Source organism: Cariama cristata, unplaced genomic scaffold, assembly GCF_000690535.1.
Source record: "Cariama cristata isolate BGI_N322 unplaced genomic scaffold, ASM69053v1 scaffold8851, whole genome shotgun sequence".
Lineage (NCBI taxonomy): Eukaryota > Metazoa > Chordata > Aves > Cariamiformes > Cariamidae > Cariama > Cariama cristata.
In genome coordinates, this window is record NW_009597510.1 from 5,672 (window position 1) to 24,581 (window position 18,910).

The 18,910-nt window shown below is 41.6% G+C and overlaps 1 protein-coding gene across 1 annotated transcript in view; it reads right to left on the reverse strand.

The window, feature by feature from the left end:
• FBXW8 (F-box and WD repeat domain containing 8) overlaps window positions 1-18,910 on the reverse strand; it is a gene marked incomplete at its 5' end in the record, with an annotated part of 48,373 nt that overhangs the window by 90 nt on the left and 29,373 nt on the right. Inside the window, 6 exon segments of the mRNA XM_009708913.1 lie at window positions 1-80; window positions 789-905; window positions 2,657-2,830; window positions 6,440-6,567; window positions 16,796-17,005; window positions 18,524-18,720. The exon segment at window positions 1-80 is cut by the window's left edge and continues 20 nt beyond it. Of these exon segments, the coding sequence (XP_009707215.1) occupies window positions 1-80; window positions 789-905; window positions 2,657-2,830; window positions 6,440-6,567; window positions 16,796-17,005; window positions 18,524-18,720 (906 nt within the window).

Genomic DNA, 18,910 nt, shown 5'->3' on the forward strand with positions numbered 1-18,910 from the left:
AAGAGCGGCAAATAGGAAGGACGCTTTCTACAGCCAACTGGTCCACTGAGAACTCGTAGGCATAAATGATTCCTCGATGCCTGTATAAAACACAACCAGAACACACCATTTTACCTGAATTATGTATTTCAACAGGGGAAATGAACAAAGTTACAGATTGCCATAAAGGATCAAAATTTGATGCTTCAGAAACTGAATATAAAACCCCATCCCTTCTGCTCTAGGGCTGTCTGTGCAGTTTTACCAGAGAAAACTCCCTCCTGCCTCCTTCCAGGGAGCCCACCAAGCCCTGGAAATGAGCGGTGAATCTTTCACTTGAGCACTGCAGAGACATGATTGTCATCTGCCGAAACATTTCTAATCTATTCAGGAAGGGGGAAAATAAGTACATTGTAGTTTGATAGTTCAATTAAACATGCTAGCAACCACCTGAGATGCAAATATCAAAACCTGGAGTTTAAATACCAGTGGTTTTCCTTTAGGAGGAGGTATCATTACTAATATTTAGAGCAAGGAAACGGCTGCATTCCCTGTCTGGCTTCAATGGTCTTTACATTCCCCTGCTGAAAAAGAAATGCGTTTTTTTTTGTGCTCAGAAGTAAATAAAGAGCCAATTCATCAATGGTTTTGAAAGCCTTAACTTTTTAAATTTTATTTTTTAGATGCTATACCTTCTCTAGTACTGCTCTGGATCATGACTCGAGTGCTTAGCGTGCCATTTTAAAATATGTAATAAAGCAGATCTTTGCAGTGCCAAAAATCCTACCCTTCAGAGCCGGTTTACTCACTTGCGGTGTGCGGTAAGGTCATTGTCCGTGATGCTGGCGCCTCGGGGAGTTTTCTCATCAGGGATGTTTGCAGTGATGAGGCTATGAGAATTAAACCATACGTGGCGGACTGGATGTCTGAAAAACAACCCACGGCACTGGGTGAGATGCCACCTGCATTAGACTCCTGAAATCCAAGTGCAGTAAAGGAATCGCTCTGGATTAAACAAGAATTCATTTAAGTCAGCGCCCTTTCTGTGGCCAGAGGCTGGGAAGCTGCCCCTCCGGCTCTTCTCCTCCTGCCCTGAGCAGACAAACACAGCGCCCATCCCCATCTAGTGGGCTCTTACTGAACACACGTTGGGGCCAGAAAACATTTCAGACACTTGGCAGCACACAGCCTGCAAGGGATCCTCCGGGCTGCCTGCTTGCTCTGACGCTTTAAGGACTGCAGCAGCACACTCCTGGGAAGAGCAGGATGCTTCCCAAAACGAAGGACTGGGACACCCAGGACTCCCACACCCCCAGGCACTGAGCTATGGCTGATTTAGAAATGCACTATATGGCACAAGCTGAGAGGTCTGGTCTTCTTTCCTTTTCCTTTCACTGGTGAATAAACTAACCCTGAACCATTCTAACAGCATTTACTGTTCAAGTAGGAGTAACTTATCTTCTCAGATTAAGATGGCTCACCTCCACGACCCTAACGTGTCTCCTGTCATCTCCCTTAGCTTCTGCCCTTGCTTTCCACTCAAGACACTGGGCTGTAGGCATGGATAACACACACGCCTTCTTATCTGTGAAGGGCTTTTTGACTGAAGTGATCCTTTCTGATTCCTATATAGATTAAGCAGTATTTTAAACGTTTAACCTAATGGTTTCACTTCTAGTACATCCCCAAAGTTCAGATCTGTACTGCTTGCCCTCCTTCTTGGCATGCTCATTAGTGCTGCTCCAAGAGATAATCAATGCAATATTGTCCTTAATGCATCAGCCACATCACAACGGGCTTTATAATTCACAGGGTCAAAAGAGAAGGAGATACCTGCTATTAATCTGTGACAACTCAACTTGAACTTCTTTGACTGTAAATATCTCATCTAGCTCCTCTTTGGGGAAAAGGTGTTAAAAAAAATAAATCAGGATTTCTCTGTGCATTTTATTAAGGGTATCACTCAGACTTGCAAGGGGCTAAATCCTTGAGGTACTTATTCAGACAAAGCTAACTACCTGGGGCATTGTGCCTTGATCAGGAAATCGTAATTCGGCTGTAGCAACTAACAGTCTTCTGTCAGCTCCAGGGTACTGACCTCTCCTCGTACTTTCAGTACTGTACTACTTGTGCTTTCAGTACAAACTGGGATTTGAATATTTAAATGAGTTTAGATACCACCCTGGCTTTGATTGTTACCCGCTGAGGGAACGCGTGAATGAGGTGAACAGAAACACAGATATTGTGTAAGGATATAGCGGATAGAGATAGCCAGAACCAATCACTCTGAAGACAACAGCCAGGAATCCAGCATTTTAAATCCAAGGTTTGATAAAGGAAATACTGGTTGGGCATGGGGCAGGGAGAAGACACTAACTGAACTTCATGGAAAATCCAAGGGAAACAATTTCCACGATCCCTTGCGGCAACTGAAGCACTCTTTAACTAATGAGTAAAAAGCCTATGACAGCTAAAGGGCACACACAGAAACACGCACAGGACTCCAGGTGGGGAGGCAATCTGTTCCCAAACCACGTGAAAACTAAACAGAACCCTCAGAAGTTTTAGACATGGGCATGTTATCATTTTGGTCCTGGATCACCCCATCCCCACATTCCTCCTGTCAGCCAGACCCGATAAACACCCTTGCAATAGGACCCCACGCAGACAAAATTACCTGGCATGCATTTCCCAGAGTTTGGTGCCCATCCGTTGGTCCCACACACAGACCAAGCCCTCTTCTCCTCCACTGACGATCTTCCAGTCATCCATCTGGACCGCAGACACTCCTAACTGGTGGGCATAGAGGGAGCACAAAGACTCGCTTTTGCGGAGATCAAATACCCTGACCCTAAACAAAAGCAAATAAAGAAAAGATATAAAAACAGCTGTGGATTTGCAGCTGTGGATCTGAGAGCACAAGTACTTTTGGGGTTACGAAAATACTGCCTAGGACAGCAGCAGTCCCACGGCCACGACAGGGCCAGAAATCCAATACGGTTGACACTTACCACCACTGAATTTTCACTCAGACTTCTATTATCACAGATTTTTTGAGGCAGACTTCTCCCACCATACAGGACCTCTCTGTCTCTGTACAAGTCCCAGGTGATATAAAATGTGAGCAAAATTTGGAGAAAGCACCTCTATCTGTGCCTCCCAAAATGCCAGCAATGCTGCGAGGAACAAAGCACCGTGTTTTGGGCACACTGCTAACACATCCTACCCCTTGGTACCTAACCCACGACCACTATGGCCAAGGGGTAATACTATCATGAGGATCAAGGAAAAGACTACTATTACAAAGATTTAGGAACAGACTAAACGTATGGCAATTCAAAAGACATGTCAAGGGAATTACAGGTTTACACGCTTGAGTTAATCAATATTGAAACAAAGTTATCCACAAGCACCCAGCAAATATCTCCTCCAATTTCAAAAATGCAACTACTAACTGCAGGCAGCTTTTAGGAACTTCTGGTTTTCAGAAATTAGTGAACACTCAGACAAGGCATTTTGAAGAGGAACGTATCAAAGACTCGGCTAGAAGCAGAAAGGTAGAAAAAGAGCTTAGGATTTCAGCCCCTGCAACAAGTTCATAAAATCTGTTAAACTTAATGGTCTTAAGTTTTAAACTCAGCACATATCACAAAGCAGTATGTTTTCCGATCCTTATATATCAAGATTAAAACAAAGTACATAAGTGAATAAAAGAAAAAAAAAAAAAAGGCAAGTGAAAACAGAGGTAAAGGGGAAATACTGATCTCAGATCTGAAAAGAAGCCAGAGAAAGTTCCTCCCAGCTGATGGCTATCAAGAATGAAACCATCAGGTACGCATTAATTCCAGAAAAGGCCAAAACACGTTTGTTCCAACACATTAACTATACTTTATTCCATACCCCTGCTATGATCCTAATGGTGTGGCAAGTCTTCCCTTTTCTTTTCTCAAACGGAGATTGCATCATATGATTTCACAAATAACACATTTCAGCAACTGAAATAAAAGGCAACAGAACAGTCCAAAACTCCAACAGAGCAACATCCATCTGACATGTAGAAAAACATGCTGGAACGGAGTAAGGAGCACGCTTTGTGTGGCTCTGCAGTCACCCTTAGGAAAACCCCATCACAACAGTTGCTGATGGTGAAGAGCACTTCTTGCTTTCTCCAACTCCAGCAGAGAGAAGCTTTGGCTACATATTAGAGCTGTGCTTTGGGTAAGGATGGGGTATTTTGGAAGCGTTCACACCCAGCGCCTGTCTTACTGCATGCGTTCTGCACGGCAATCAAAGCCGCTTCTGTTTGGTAAGCACAGTTGGAAATGAAGATCTGATTGTGTCCTGGTTATTTCATTAGCAAGGGCCCAGGTTTCAGGCAGGTGTCCATTCTGGCACACCCTTGGAAGAATCAGAGGCACACTTCAGTTGTTTAGATGTGCTTTAAAAAAAAAAAAAAAAAAGGAAAAGCATTTTGCAACTCTAATGTGATGCTCTAATGCAGACCTGGCATGGCCTGCCATCTCCTGCCTCAACAGCTGGGCTCAGTGGGAGCACATCAGATTCATCCAAGTTGAAGGCAGCCGTAAGGAAGCTGTCCTCATGACCAGGCTTTGACTCTCCTATCTTAGAAGTAAGCTCACTTGCCTTTAGGAGAGCATGGAATGCATGTTTTGATCCACACCTTTCAGCGACGGTGTACACTGACCGGGCTTGCCATACGTTTTCTTTCCAATGCTATTCACTGTCTAGGTTCCACCAAGAAAAAGGGTGCTGCTGTGCAGGGCAACAGCACACACTCTCTGTTATCAGATCTCTTGCCAGTGTGAAGCACAGCTAAGTAATCAAATAAATCAGCAATGCTTCAGGAGTATTTTTTGATGGAAAGAGAGATTTTATAGGTCCTACCAAAAACATTTCACAAGTGTGACTTTTCAAAATGACGGCTTTGAATAAAAGAATAGCATCTACGAGTAAAATTGTGAACTTACTGTATTTAATTCAAGTAGTAAATTTTCCCACTGGCCATCAGCAGTTTGAACTCCCATGGCAAGGTCCCTGTTTAGTGCACTTGCTCCGTCACAGGGCTACGGAGGTTCAAGTCACATTCCACTGACGGATGCCGAGCACCTATTAATGCCCTTCATGCTGCACCACAGGAGGAACCGGCTTCTGAGACACACACGGTCTTGCCTCCTGGACGCCAAACTTATTTGCTGAACCACCAATTCCTAACTTCTTGCTATTTTAGTGGTGGCTGATCCCTTGAACTCAGTCAATGCCTGACCTGAAAAACTGAAAAGCTTTCTGGAAGGGAAAGGGCACGGACATTTACTCTACTATAAAAGGAGTAAATTTCAATCTCACTTAAGGGATATCAACTTCATCTACTCTCCCATCATTGTGCAAGAGATCAAATTGGAGGTAGTTTTACTGGGGTGCTTTGGAAAATCAATTATCTGCTTTCAGAGGAATAAAACTTCCAAGGATTCAATTACACGTGTCAAACTTCAGATACTTCCTTTATCCTCTTTGCTGAGAAAGTGTGAGGTTTGCTTGCACTGCCTATTCACTGAGCAGGGAAAAAAAAAAAGCTTTGACAAAATAATCATTTTTGCAAGCTGCTGCACTGGCGGGACAGAGGTCTGGGATTTGGCAAAGGGACGTATCCGCCTTACAATCTGATACCCACCACCACACCAGACCACCACCTGCAGCCCTATGCCCAGCGCAGAAAGGAGGAGGGAAGGAACGGGGAGCCATTAGAGACTGGCTCCTCGCCATCCCACATCTCCTTTGGTGCACTGGATCAGACCCCACAAATAACTAGCCAAAAAAAGAAAATCTAAAAATTGGACTCAAAGGGTCTTTTTAAGCACTTTAATCCTTTTGCACTGACTGTTCCCAGCGCGTCCATTCCTGGCACCAGATATTGTGCTGGGAAAATCCTACTCCCCAAGCCAAGGAGTTAAAGAGAAAGCTGCTAATCAGCTAAATAGAAGCTGGAATCTGTTCATATGAAAGTCTCTTTTTTTTGTCACCTGAGGGACATCACAGTGTTCCGAAATACACTCTTGACATCATTTGGCAGACGGACCCATCTCATCCTACATGATTCATCCCTTAGGTTATTTTTTTTAATATCAGAAAGTGAGCTTTTAAATGCCAAACTAATTTTGCGGGTGGTGGTGGGGAAGTGGAAGATATTCCAAGTGGTCTCGCTGGGCTGTACACCAACTGCGTCCACCAAATGGCTTAAAAAGAAAGTCTTCCCATGGAGCTTTCTGAAACAAAGCAAACTGGCAGCCACATCCAACTATTACCTAATATTTTGTTCCTGAAGTTCACGCAGGCTGCGTTTGAAACATTAGAGGAGAAACAAATTCTAGCAGGTCCAGATGTAGGACAGCAGGACAGGAAGCAAGCTAATTTGAGATGGGTTACAGCTCTTGGTAGTACCTACCTTCTGTCTTTATTGCCTGTAACAAGCATGTTTGGAGGACTGTTCTGGAGGTTGACACACGTAAAGTCACCTATCGAGTTGCCCATCTTCTTCAGACACTGACTTGTTTCCAGATTGTAAAGAAGAATCTGGCAGAAAGAGAACAAACACTGGCTAAATGTAGCACGAGCACAACTACTACCTTTTGCTGCAGGATAAAGTGGAGTGGAGTTATTACCATCAGAGACAGTCTGCAGGACTCGTTTCTCAATACGCTAATACATAACCAAGATACAGATCTATCCCTATTAAGAAGGGCAACAACACCCTCAGAAATAAGGAAATCAAGTTTCACAAGAGAATCCATCAAGAGGCAGGGATGCAAGGCTCTTGACAACCAGCACCAGATAGGTACAGCTCTCAGGCAGGCAAAGCAAGCCATACAGATTTTCTCCAGGTCAAATCTTTAAGGCTTACATGGAAAAGCAAATAGTTTCTTCATCGATTTTAATATTTGAAAGAGTAGTAAAAGTAAACAAAATCAACATTTAGAAAGTTTAGACAGATGGACTGTGCAAGAAAGATTCAATCAAATACAGCAAAAATTGAAGAGCAGAACTGAACTCCGACTCAGCGCTGACAGGCCCTGCTGATAGCTTTTGTACAAATCATGCGGCAGAAACAGACTAAGAGAAATATTACATCTGAAGTGGCAGTTCAGATGGGAAAGGAATAAAAACAACTCTGATTTTAAGCACCATCCAAGATGATTCGACCAGAGACTGGAAGAGAGGTATGAGTTGTCTCCCGTCTGTTCACCCTCCTCCTCTTTCCGCAGCCATCAGTTTAATCACGTTCACGGTCCTTCCTGTGGGGCCAGATGAGATTTATCTATTTGGGCCTTTCAATTTAGGAGAGCAAGTATTTTTAGAAACAGAAAAATGTACTGGTCAAAGCCCACTGGAGCTCCACACAGTACCTGGTCCTACGTAACTTCATAAACATCATTAAATTTCATGGTGATGCTCCTTTAATTTAAAAGAAACCTATGACCGTGAAAAGCGTAACGGTAGTTAAAACGTCAAAAAAAAATATGGCTTCCATGGCAACATCAGCATGGCTATGTCAATGTCACATCAATATTCTTAACTTCTACCTTTCTGATTATATCCACAGGCAGCTTAATAAATACCACACTCCCTGTACGTATTATTTCAACATTTGCCAGAACAGCGATAGTGATGCTGCCTGGTCTTTTACTCCCTATCTGTACAATTTTAGTAAGCATCTAAAAAGGTCGAATTAAGGGAGCTGAAGAGGATCATTTTGTGATGGATGCCTCTAGGCAACAAAAGTGAAGCTTTAAAAATCTCTAGGAATATTGCAAAGGCAGGCAGAGAATCTGCAGGTTTCCTCCACCTGCCATTTCTCCCAACTAAAGAGCAGGCATGGTTTTATTCAGACATATTATCAGCTCCCTACTAGAACCAACACATTCATACCTGACTTCCTCAGTTGCTTGTAATATTTATAATCTCCCAACTAGTTCTCTTTCCCGGCCTTGTCTTTGTGAAGCTATCTGCCTCAAATACCAGTCTTTAGCACGTAATTTTTCATCCTCAAGGTCCCCAAAACCAAAGCAATTTTACCCAAGCTCTGTAAAGCAAGGAAGACTTAGGGCATGAAAGTTGCTAAAACACAAATTTAAACATCTGTACCTATGAAAAAGTTGATACAAACTGCATGAAAATGCTGGTCTTCAAGGTAAAGACCAATTTACACTTGCAGCACAGCTTCCAACGGCTCACTAACCAAACCCAGAGATAATGACACTCTGGCAAACGCCCTTTGCACACAGTTTTCAGTGCAACGGAAATTAATATCTATGCCTGGCAACCAAATTTCTCCGTGGAAAGTTTTGAACAAAAGACAAAGTCAATAAACTGCTGAATTCAACTTACGAACAATAAACAATTGGGTCAACAGCAATGTATTCGAGCTCCCAGTTGAGCCTCTGAACCAGCCTTTCCCAGCTGTACGCTCAAACTCCGGAGGAGAGAGGGCCAAATGCTGCTTTCTCAAAAGTCCCCTGGGGCTAATACTTAAAGTGAACATCCATAAACTATTAATTTATCTAAATGACCATAGCTCCCATCTATCCTATAAACATATGATACATACTTGAAAACTCAGTTATGGCCACGAAAGACTATAATGAAATAGCATTTAAAGATTCCCCATTTTACATCGGAGCACATATTACATATTCTCCTGCTTGCAGTCTCAATTTTAGACCTGTGACAATCCTCCTGTACATGGCACCAGCTGAAAAATTATTTATTTCTCCTCACTTAACATGTAGATGGCCACCAATTTAAAGTGTTTTGCATCTAAGAAAGAGAATCTGTAAAAAAAGAAAGGTTCAGATCCACAAAACTGGAAGAAAAGCTTTTGTCTTATCTTCTCTTACCCCCTCCAAACTCCTTCTCTTCTCATGTCAGTCTGATTCTTTTAAAGAATGCTGGGTTGTTGTTGGGTTTTTTTTTTGTTTTTTTGTTTGGTTTTTTTTTTTTTTTACATTTTATAATGCACACGTGTATTTTTAGCCAATTAACCCTCTCATTGGAAGAAAGATTCTCTTTGTGGTTTTCAGTATCCAGGTTTTACCTATCTTTAAATTCAACTTCTGTCTTGAGCGATTTTATGGTCTGCAAATGAATTTCAAAACCTTATCCTGACAAACTGACAGGTAAAGAAACAAAAAGAATCAGAATCCTTTTTTAAGTCTGAATAATAATTTCTTGCAGAGAGGGGTTTTAAAAGTATGGTGATGACAATTTTGAAGTTGCTAGAACACTTCTGATGAGCTCTCCCACAATATCCCAGGGCAACAAGGATTTTCTTTACAAAGGCCAAGGAGAGAATGAAAATACCTGGTCAATAGGGACTTGAAATAAGGGCTTGTATGTTAAAGGGCAGATAAAGCATAAGATCTTTAGGAGGTTTATAATCCTATAATGCACACTGCAAAGGGATTACCCTTTTAAAGATATTTATAATCCTATAATGGACACCCAAGACCAGTGACCTAATAGGTACCGAACTGAAGGTAAGTGAACCAAGAGCATGTGGGTGTGAAATGAAGTACCCTGGGATAACACACTAACGAGCACCCCTTCCCCCACGGGGACTTCGGGGACACAAGGGAGGAAAAGCATTAAATACTCTGTGCAGATGTATCAGGATCTAACGCACAAAATAAAAAGTGTTACCTATTAACATTTTTCAAATGAAAAAGTCGAAGTTATTGGATAAGAGCCAAGCAATCTCCCAGAATGCTTAATAATTCAACAAGCCAGAAATAGCCAGAGTACCTTTACCATTATGTTTAGTTAAAGACCACAGAGATTAGAAAACACATTATCCATCTCAGAGGCGATTCTTTCCATGTTACAAGTCCCTTAACGACCTTTACCATCTCTCCCTCTCTCTCTCTCTCTTTTAATAAGGCTGAGCAAATGGGACTTCATTTTATCCGATTGCCACAGACTAGCGGTATTAATTATTCATGCTCATACTCTCTCTTTTGTTAAGGCAATGCATTAGACTAATTTCCCTCTTTACTGTGAGAGCTGGGCAAATCTCAACCTGTGGCCACTGTTTTCAGACAGATGCACCAGGAAGCTGGCAAATTCACGAGACCAGGCAGAGGAAGAAAGGAAAAGTTACTGCACTTCACGGAACTGCAGAGCAGTGGGGACAAGGAACTTTCTTTAAATGCTGTCCAAGAGCTCAAGAAAGAAGAGTAAATTAATTCACAAAGAATTAAAGTCTCTGTAGCCAGAACAGCTAAGCGGTGAGCTTTGTTACCTCTTGCAGCTAAGTGAGGTCAAGCGTGGTCGATGTACTCTGGTTGAGATACTTCCAAGACAAACCAAGGAACTGAAGGAAATGCTGTTGATGGAACTCTTCCATGCGTGTCCAATACCCCAGCAGGTGTTTTGGGATCCTGTGTTGTTGGAGATGTCTTTTTTGGATGGAACATTAAAACAACAAATCCCCAAGCACTTGTTATCAAAGAGCCTGTGGTACTTTCAACAAGGGCTGTGGTGTTCAACCCACTGTCCTGGCTGGAAGCCAGCACACAACTGCTTTGTGAAACAGCTAGTTTCCCTCTGCCATCGCATTTCTGCTTCTTCTCAAAAGTTACGACATCGCATGGCTAGTAAAAACTGAGCTGTCTCTCAGAACTGGGCAAAGCACTCTGTATATAGAGTATATTTAGTACTTATTTAGATGAAATATTGAGCAGAGGATCATAAATATTAGCAAAAAGTATACTGTAAAACCACACTCAAAACCTACATCCTCTTCCTTACTGAAGAACACCTAGGACACATTAAAGAATCACTTTCTCAGAAAGAATTGGCTAAGATAGAGGTTTCTAACTGTCATTTTAGAGACAGAGGATCAAAATTAAAAAACCTGAGTTGCTCAAACAGGCAGAGGAACAAGCAGCAATATTGGAAACAGAATTTGCATTTATTTTCAGATTATGTTTCTCTCCCTTTCCTTCTGCCCATCCCTCTGCCAAGTAGAAAAAAACATTGCCTGAACACACACAAATATTGCCAACAAAAGAAAGGGTCATGAAATTTCAAGTCCACCATGAGTAAAAAGGGATCTGGTTTTTGCTCAGGTCAAAACCATTCAATTCAAAGGGTATCTATAAATGCCATAAGGTTATTTCATATGCATTTGCGGCAGAAGTCATCAAATTAAGTACAACATATGGTACACACTGCTGCAAGTTCGAATTTTATTTCTAGAGGGATGTGGAAAAAGAGTATTTTCAAAGTTTACAAGCCTCAGGGGCACAGTTTCCCAGTGCAAATGTATTGAATTGCCTACTGTAAATATGGCGCATAACACTGCAACAACAACAACAAAATTTGACTATTAACAAATGCAAGGTCAGCATATTGATACTTGTACACAGAGATAAGTGTTCTGGCTCCATAAATCTAAAGATGAGCTAAGATTTAAAAGGAGCAGCTGAGGGAGACAGACAGACAGCCAGAGAGAAAGAAAAAGAGTAAATCATACACAAAACAGCCAGTAAAAAAAAATAATTTAAAAAGCAGTTAATATACATGAATAATGGATGTTTGATTTAAAAGCAGTTTACTCCAATATGATGTAATTTTTGACAATCAGCCAGAGAGACTATTTTGCAAGTTCTTGCCAGATATAAGTCATTGTGTAAAGCTGGTAACACAACCGTTTCTCCGAGCATGTGGAAAATTGACTTTCATGCCATCCTAGAGGTGACTTTACACTGGGAAACAAGAATTCTTATTTTGCATGCGCTGAGCTGCACCAAGAAGCCTCAAGCAATGCTTAAAGATCTGACTGCAAAAATAACAGAGTATAAACAGCTTGCAGCAAATCCAGCAGCAAAAAAAAGCCAGCCATACATACTACGCAGTCCTCCAAATATCTACACCTGCCATAAAAGTTACAGATGAAGCTAAAGACAAGTGCAGTTTCGTTTTTCCTTTTAACTTTTCATCTGACCGGAGTTAAAAAAGTAAGACTCCAAGCTGGTTGCAAGAAGTAGAGCCAGGCATTGTGGAGGCAGGCAGCGCACAAGCTTCGGCACGGCGATTCTGCCAACGCACCTGCAACCCTCGCTGTTCCAGCGCTGGACACTGCCCGAGGCCGGGCTGCCAGCCCCCGGCTCTGCCAGCCTCGATGGGCTGGTGATGTGGACAGATGTCTGCTAGGACCTGGAACGAGGTCACCAGGCTCATTTGACTTGTGGCTGAAGACTGATGTAAGAGTTCAGGTACCCAGAGGTGAAAGGATATTATGTTTACCCACGGAACCACCCACTCGCTAAAAAAAAAACAAAACCAAAAACACACAACAAGCCTTAGCCCAGAAACACATTGTTCCCTCATCTAAGGATAGGACAGGGAAAAGGCAGGGAAGGTAATTCTTAAAAACTGAATGAATTCTCTTGGTTTCATAGGTTATCGCTTTGAATACTCACAGCACATCCTAGCAGCTATATTTTCAAAACCTGAGACACTTACTGAAGCAGCTGTGCTAATTTTGAGGTATTCTCACAATGTACAAATAGGCAGAAAAAAAAAAAGCAGAATGGCATTAACATTAGCCAATACAAAAGGGGTTCTTTTATTATTTTTTTTTTAACTTCCAAAATTATTTCTGGTCATTTACAAACACAGAAAAACCAAGATTGATGACTGTTACTTTCTAGCAAGAGAGGGGTTAATCATTATGTCATGCAAGGAAAACTTCTGGTCTCTCTGCTGAGTTGTATTTCTTGCAGTGCCTGACTTACAAAAGGTTAATCAGATCCTCAGAAAGAGTTCTGTCTCTCTTACTGGTACCAAAGAGTTTATAGAAAAAAGGTATTTAAAACACCTTTCACCTTCAAAAATCTGCTAACACTTTGCAGTCCTACGCTCCCAAAGAGAAATGTTTGGCCAAGTCCCATATGTTCAAATTCAGCCACCAGTAAGACCTGCCCTTCCACTGGTATGAAAACAAGAGTTCCTAAAGACCAGTTTATTGAAAACTGGACTATTTACAAGGGCCACGGTGGTTAACAAAACTGAAAAAAAAAAAAAACAACACATTTTTTAAACATGAAAAATCAAGATAAAAAAATTTTAACTCTTTGGAACTACACAAGAACGGGAGACATTACACCACCAGAAAAGACACTGCAAGCTTACCAGTTAACAAAGAGGACAATTTTAGTTAAAATAAGGTGCAAGAAAGATGTAGCAGCTATATAAAGCAGCTATGACCTAAATACATCATTCAAGAGAGACTGTAGAGTATGAAATTCAATTTAAAAGTTTATTTAAAATTTGTTTTTCACTTACTATTCACAACATCCAAGTGGTTAATTCTACTGGCTACACTCACATTAGCAAGCAGTTGAACTCTGTGGAAACACTAAATACAGGAGCAAGCTAGGCAGTATTTCAGTCGCTGATGAGAAGAGACAGGTGATGTTGAACGCCATTCATCAAGTACAAGCCAATTCCCAGCTCAAAACAGATGAAAAAGCGACAGCATAACAAACAACTCCCAAGACATCTGATCTCAACATATCGAGCCTTCTGTTTCTAAGTCAGAGGCTCTCAAATCATTACTGTCCTCCCTTTGCTCCTCTCTTCCCCATCTACCTGTTCTGAAATAAGGTTCAAGTTGGTGCACAAAGCAACCGAAACCACAGACATTCTCCAAACCGTGCCTTATAACACATGTAACTTTATAAAAAGAGTTCTTCAGCTGCATGACTTTAAAATCAAATTCTCTTGCGTGCTATATGAAACTTCTTTGGTGGAAAAAAACCCCAAATCCTCCCATATTGATTATATGCTATCATCAAGAACTGCTGAATCTGTTAAAAAATTTCAACTACATTTTAAATACAGGAGAAAGTTGGGTTTTGTTTTTTCCTCCCCTCAAAAGAAAAAAGCACATATAAATTCCATAGAAATAATCGACAAGCAGGAGACAGCTCACCTGAAGCTACAGTAGGAGACCAGACTTACTTGACAGCAGATGGTCTGTTCAAAGAAGCTTATAAAAATACCAACTATGAGAAAAGCTTCAGTCAGATCCTACAATCAGTGAGATAATTGCATCAGAAATCAGATGATGTTAATCCTGACAGTTACAGTGCTACCTGTTTAAGAGGTTTATATCCTGACATGAAGAGGACCAAAGCCAGCTCTAGCTCAAATCTGTGCATTTAATTTTACATACAATGCTCAAATCCAAAATTCAAACATGTGAATGCCAAGACTGTGCAACATCGAGATCACAGGTCTCCAAACGGCATGACATAGGGTAATATGCTCTTTGCTAGACACCATCCTTCAAGGCATGTCCACTGGATGTCATGAGCACCACTTTAGGTTGAAAGGGAAAGCCAGGGTTAGGGTTTTCCCTGTGGTTCATTATCTGGTCTATATTATTAGCCATCTACAAGCCTAGATGGGAACACAGATCTCAGCATTTAAAGAATTTGGAATTTAAGGAAAATAGTACATTCCACATTGAGTTAATACAGCTGAAATAATCCCTACTAAAGAAATTCTCCTAGCTTAACATAAAACAAAGAGCTCCAGGAAGACTGAACAGATGAACTTTCAAGAAACAGCATCATACTTCGGCTGTCTGATGCTTAATGAGGTGAAAGTTGAACGTCCCACAGATGAAGCATTTATGTTCTCCCCTCTCTCCTGCACAGATGCCTGTTATCTAACAGTAGGCAAGGCTATGCCACAGATTTGATGCTTTTCTCCTCTCCAACATAAAAGTTACCACAAAATTTATGCCTCAGATCTCTACTCCGCTGTCAAATTTGGTTAAAATTAGACAATGATTAAAAAACAGAGAGAGGGAGAAAGATGGTTTCCCTAACTATATTTACATCAGAAAGCAGGTTACTAGACAGTACCACTAGGATTGTGAGCTTATACTAAAGAAAAAAAACATCCCTCAGGAAAAACAAAGAAAACCCCAAACTGAGAAGAAACACAGCTTTCCCACTACAGCAACACAGCCAGCAGCAAACGGGGCTGGCATTCTTCATCACTACGTTTCTAAGACCGAAAGCTCTCCTAAGACAGATCGTCAACTTGTGACCAGTGTAATCACCCAATGTGAAGTCCCTTCACGTCTGCGCAAGGAGAGTAATTATCATAATAGACATTAGTAATTAATTTCCGGCGTGATGTCAGCTGGTGCGGCAATGCCAAGCAAGCGTCCTTGTCAAACACACCCCAGCCGTCTGGAAGACTTCAGTCCCATCTCCCTGATTAGGATGCGCGCTGATGCACTGCTTAATACAATCTGCCATCAAATGCCAAATAGTTCAGAACTAAATTAGGAATATGTCCGGCTTTACAGAGTGACGCTCGGGGGCCTAAGTAGATTTCTCTATTCCTTTACGAGGCACAAAGGCGATCACCGGTGTAATGCCCCTGAATGAGGCAATTTTACCTTCTAACCTCCTACCTCTGTAGGTAAAAGAATTGGATTAGGAGAGCAAAGGAATTAATAAAGACAGCATGGCCTCGCAGCATCTCTCAACCCTAGAGGTATTTATGGTGGCCTCAGCATTTCCCTAGCGAACGTGAATTTTATGGGGAAATTAGATGCAGCTGGACACATTTATTCCTAACACAGAGGCAGTCCTAAATAAAGCTTTCCTGTTCCAGTCACTTGCCAAAGAAAATGCTGCATTTTAATGCCACAGACCACAGCTCCTTTCACCTGGGTGCTCACCTCCTGCTTCTCTCTCCACCTACCTGAAGCACTCTCCTTCCCTCACTGCTGATAGCCCATCACATGCCTGAAGTATAACCACAAAAAATGGAATGAAATTAGGGAGTGGAAAAGTTAGGCAAGATGCAGGAAAGGGACAAAAACTCTTCTTAAGGCATCTGGAAACAGGTTGTTCTGTAGCTTGGTCCCTGCCCTGGAGTGGGGCTGTGTCCAGGAGCAGGCTGCTGCCACCAGCTACCTGGGATCTCAGGCAGGATTCTGAGCCCCCCCAAAATACAATTGTTTACACTACCTATTTAGGTCTCCAAGCCAAAAAGAGCCTCTCCTGCAAGCAAGCAGAGAAGTTTGAAAAAAGCTGCGTTAGAAGCATGCCTCAGCCTTGAGTCTTCAATAGGGTTACAAAAACCATCTGGTTTTGATCTACCCTGCCATTGCTAAGATGTGCTAATAAAAGCAGCAGTCTGTGTCATGGGGGGCTTTAAACCTGCGATTATCATTTTGCTTCCTTAATACAAGTCACACCATCCTCACCAAATTGGAAATAACTTAGTTCAAATACTCAAGTGCACAAAAAAAAGAAGCATCCTCCCAAGACAGCACATTTGCACGTACAAGGCTTGACACGCTGCTCAGGATGCCCCCATCAGAAAGGCTGAGGATGTTTTGGCTTTTTGGGGTAGGGGTTTTTTATTGGGGTTTTTAGTTTTTTGGTGTGGTGTTTTTTTTTTTTTTTTTTTTGAGACGAGTTCCCCCTAGAGGGCCACTGATGCAGCATACAGCCAAATGAGCTGGGACTCGCTGAGGAGCAGAGAATGCAAAGTATTTACAGTGAATCCAGTCAGCTGAACAATAATCCCTTACTTCAGCCCACTAGAAGACCACTAATAGAAGCATCAGATTATTTATTGCATTAAAAGAATGTCTTCCCTCTACTGTCAAAAGCTGAATAGCAGGGAAGGAAATGGTCAGTAGCACAAACTCTTTTTTCCTTTATTAATTATGAAGATGGAAAAATCTTACCGAAAAAGAATTAAGTACCTGGTTGGGCTCATTCAATAACCAGCCAAAGGTTTTGACCCCAAAGGCTGCCTCATGAGCAGACACATCCAGACATGTGACAGGCTGACCGTAGACAGAATGGAGAATTTTGCCAGGATCTTCTGCTTTCAGGAGATAGACAATGTCTTCTGCAGCTGCTATTGTCACTGGACTCCCCATAACATCTGGAACCAGATTAAGGAAGTTGACCTAAAAAGAGAAGACTTTTTATTTTTATTACAGCCCAAAATTCTTTTACATCGCTACTGCCACACGTTAAACTGAACAAACTACTGATGTGTGGTTATTGGCTAACTTAAATTAATCCCAATTAAGGATTCATTTCAGACAAAGACCAAATATCAATTTTATTTCTGAACTTTTGCAGGTTTAGCTCCTATGATGAAATCTAGCTCATAGTCTTTAGAATGAGCTCATTTAAAAAGTAATCAGAACACATTACAAGAGAACACACCAAATTGTCACATCAAAGAAAGGAGCAGGACTTAATGGACTCATTCAGATGAAGGACAGAAAGCCATAAGGTTAAAGCACACAAAGCAAATAACATGGCTAGAATGTGAACATGGTGCTCCAGAAGAGCCAACACATTCATGCAAATATCACGGAATAGTTGGTGCTTACCCTGCTGTCACGTATGTACACCCTAAATTAACAGAAAAGTCATCACGTGACTCTAGGACAGCCCAAATACCAGCTCCCCCATCTTCTGTCACAAGACCAGAGTGATGTTGCTCTTCCCATTTCAGTAAATGGTTAAGATGCTGCTGAAAAGTCTGACCACAGGAAGGGTTTAAACTCCTTAACAGCACAGCTGACTTCTAACCCAACCTCAGCAGAGAGTGTGGTGTCCTGAGTGTCTGTGGCACATGTGGCACACTGACATTTCACAGCAAGCAAGATGCAAGCGTAAAATGGATCCAACTACAATGGAGCGTGTGGCAGCGTTTCAACATTTTTACTGGGAAACCTCTTAAGATGTTTGGGGATTTTGTTTATTTAAGTATCGTAAGACTGACTTAGCTTTGAAAGAGGAGATTAATCAGGAGTGGTTTAAATCACAACTTCATACCCACTAGTGGTGCAGTCAGCTTCCTGCAAAAGGAGAGAAGCTGCAAGACTCAATTTATTCCTATGCACTTCCTTCCCCTTTCAAAAAACTGTTGATACTCTGAGACCTAATAAAAAACTTCAGAGAACAGGACAGCTTTTGAATTTTAATTAAAATAGTCTCAAAACTTCAGTAACAGAAGGTGCAACCTAAAGAAGCTGCACGACTAGTTACAGCTTCACAAGTGATACTATTAGCTCGCCTGCAATATCCTGCCTCAGAATTAATCAGATAGCGTTGATCTGGAATGAGACCTTGAGTTTTAGCTCCAATTCTATGCGAGAAAACTGATTTACAAAATGAGCCAACTTAGTTTAATGTTGACAAAAAAATAATTAAAAACAGCCAACTTCCTGCACCATATGGACTTCTATTCATTTTCACTTGTAGCTTAAGCCAGCATTTCACCCTTGCTCTTCAGTGACGAAAGGCTCATCCATTAACCTGCTTCAAAATCACAGCCTCTAGCTGATAATGCTGTTATCTAGTTCAGGCAACACTCTTGTAAGATTTTTATGAGATCCCTCCTAATTGTACCTAAAATAATTGGTGGATCGGGAGCTCCTGGAATGAAGCTGAGTAGCCTGGAGACTCACCAATTTCTGGATTTCAAATGTTTGCGTAGTTTGCCAGAATCCTCTGTCATTAGGGCTTTCCACTTTGACCTCGAAGCCAGATGCCGTTGCTACCGTCGCACCCTCTGAACCAAGAGCCAAAGCCTGTATCCTCTGATTGTGCTGGTAACGATGGATTGGCTCCCGCCCGAACATCAGGTTCCAAATGCTAACGGTTCCTGTATACAAAAAAATTAAAGTAATCACTATGTGTTATCTTAGAATTTAACAAAACTTTAAAAGATCATTTAAAGACGTAAGCTTAAAAGTGTTCTAATGGAAAAAGTTAATATACAGAAAAGAGACTGCAGGGCAGGAAACCCGAACTTCAGGATGCTGCGTAGCACCACATAACAGCTTCAGGGGAAA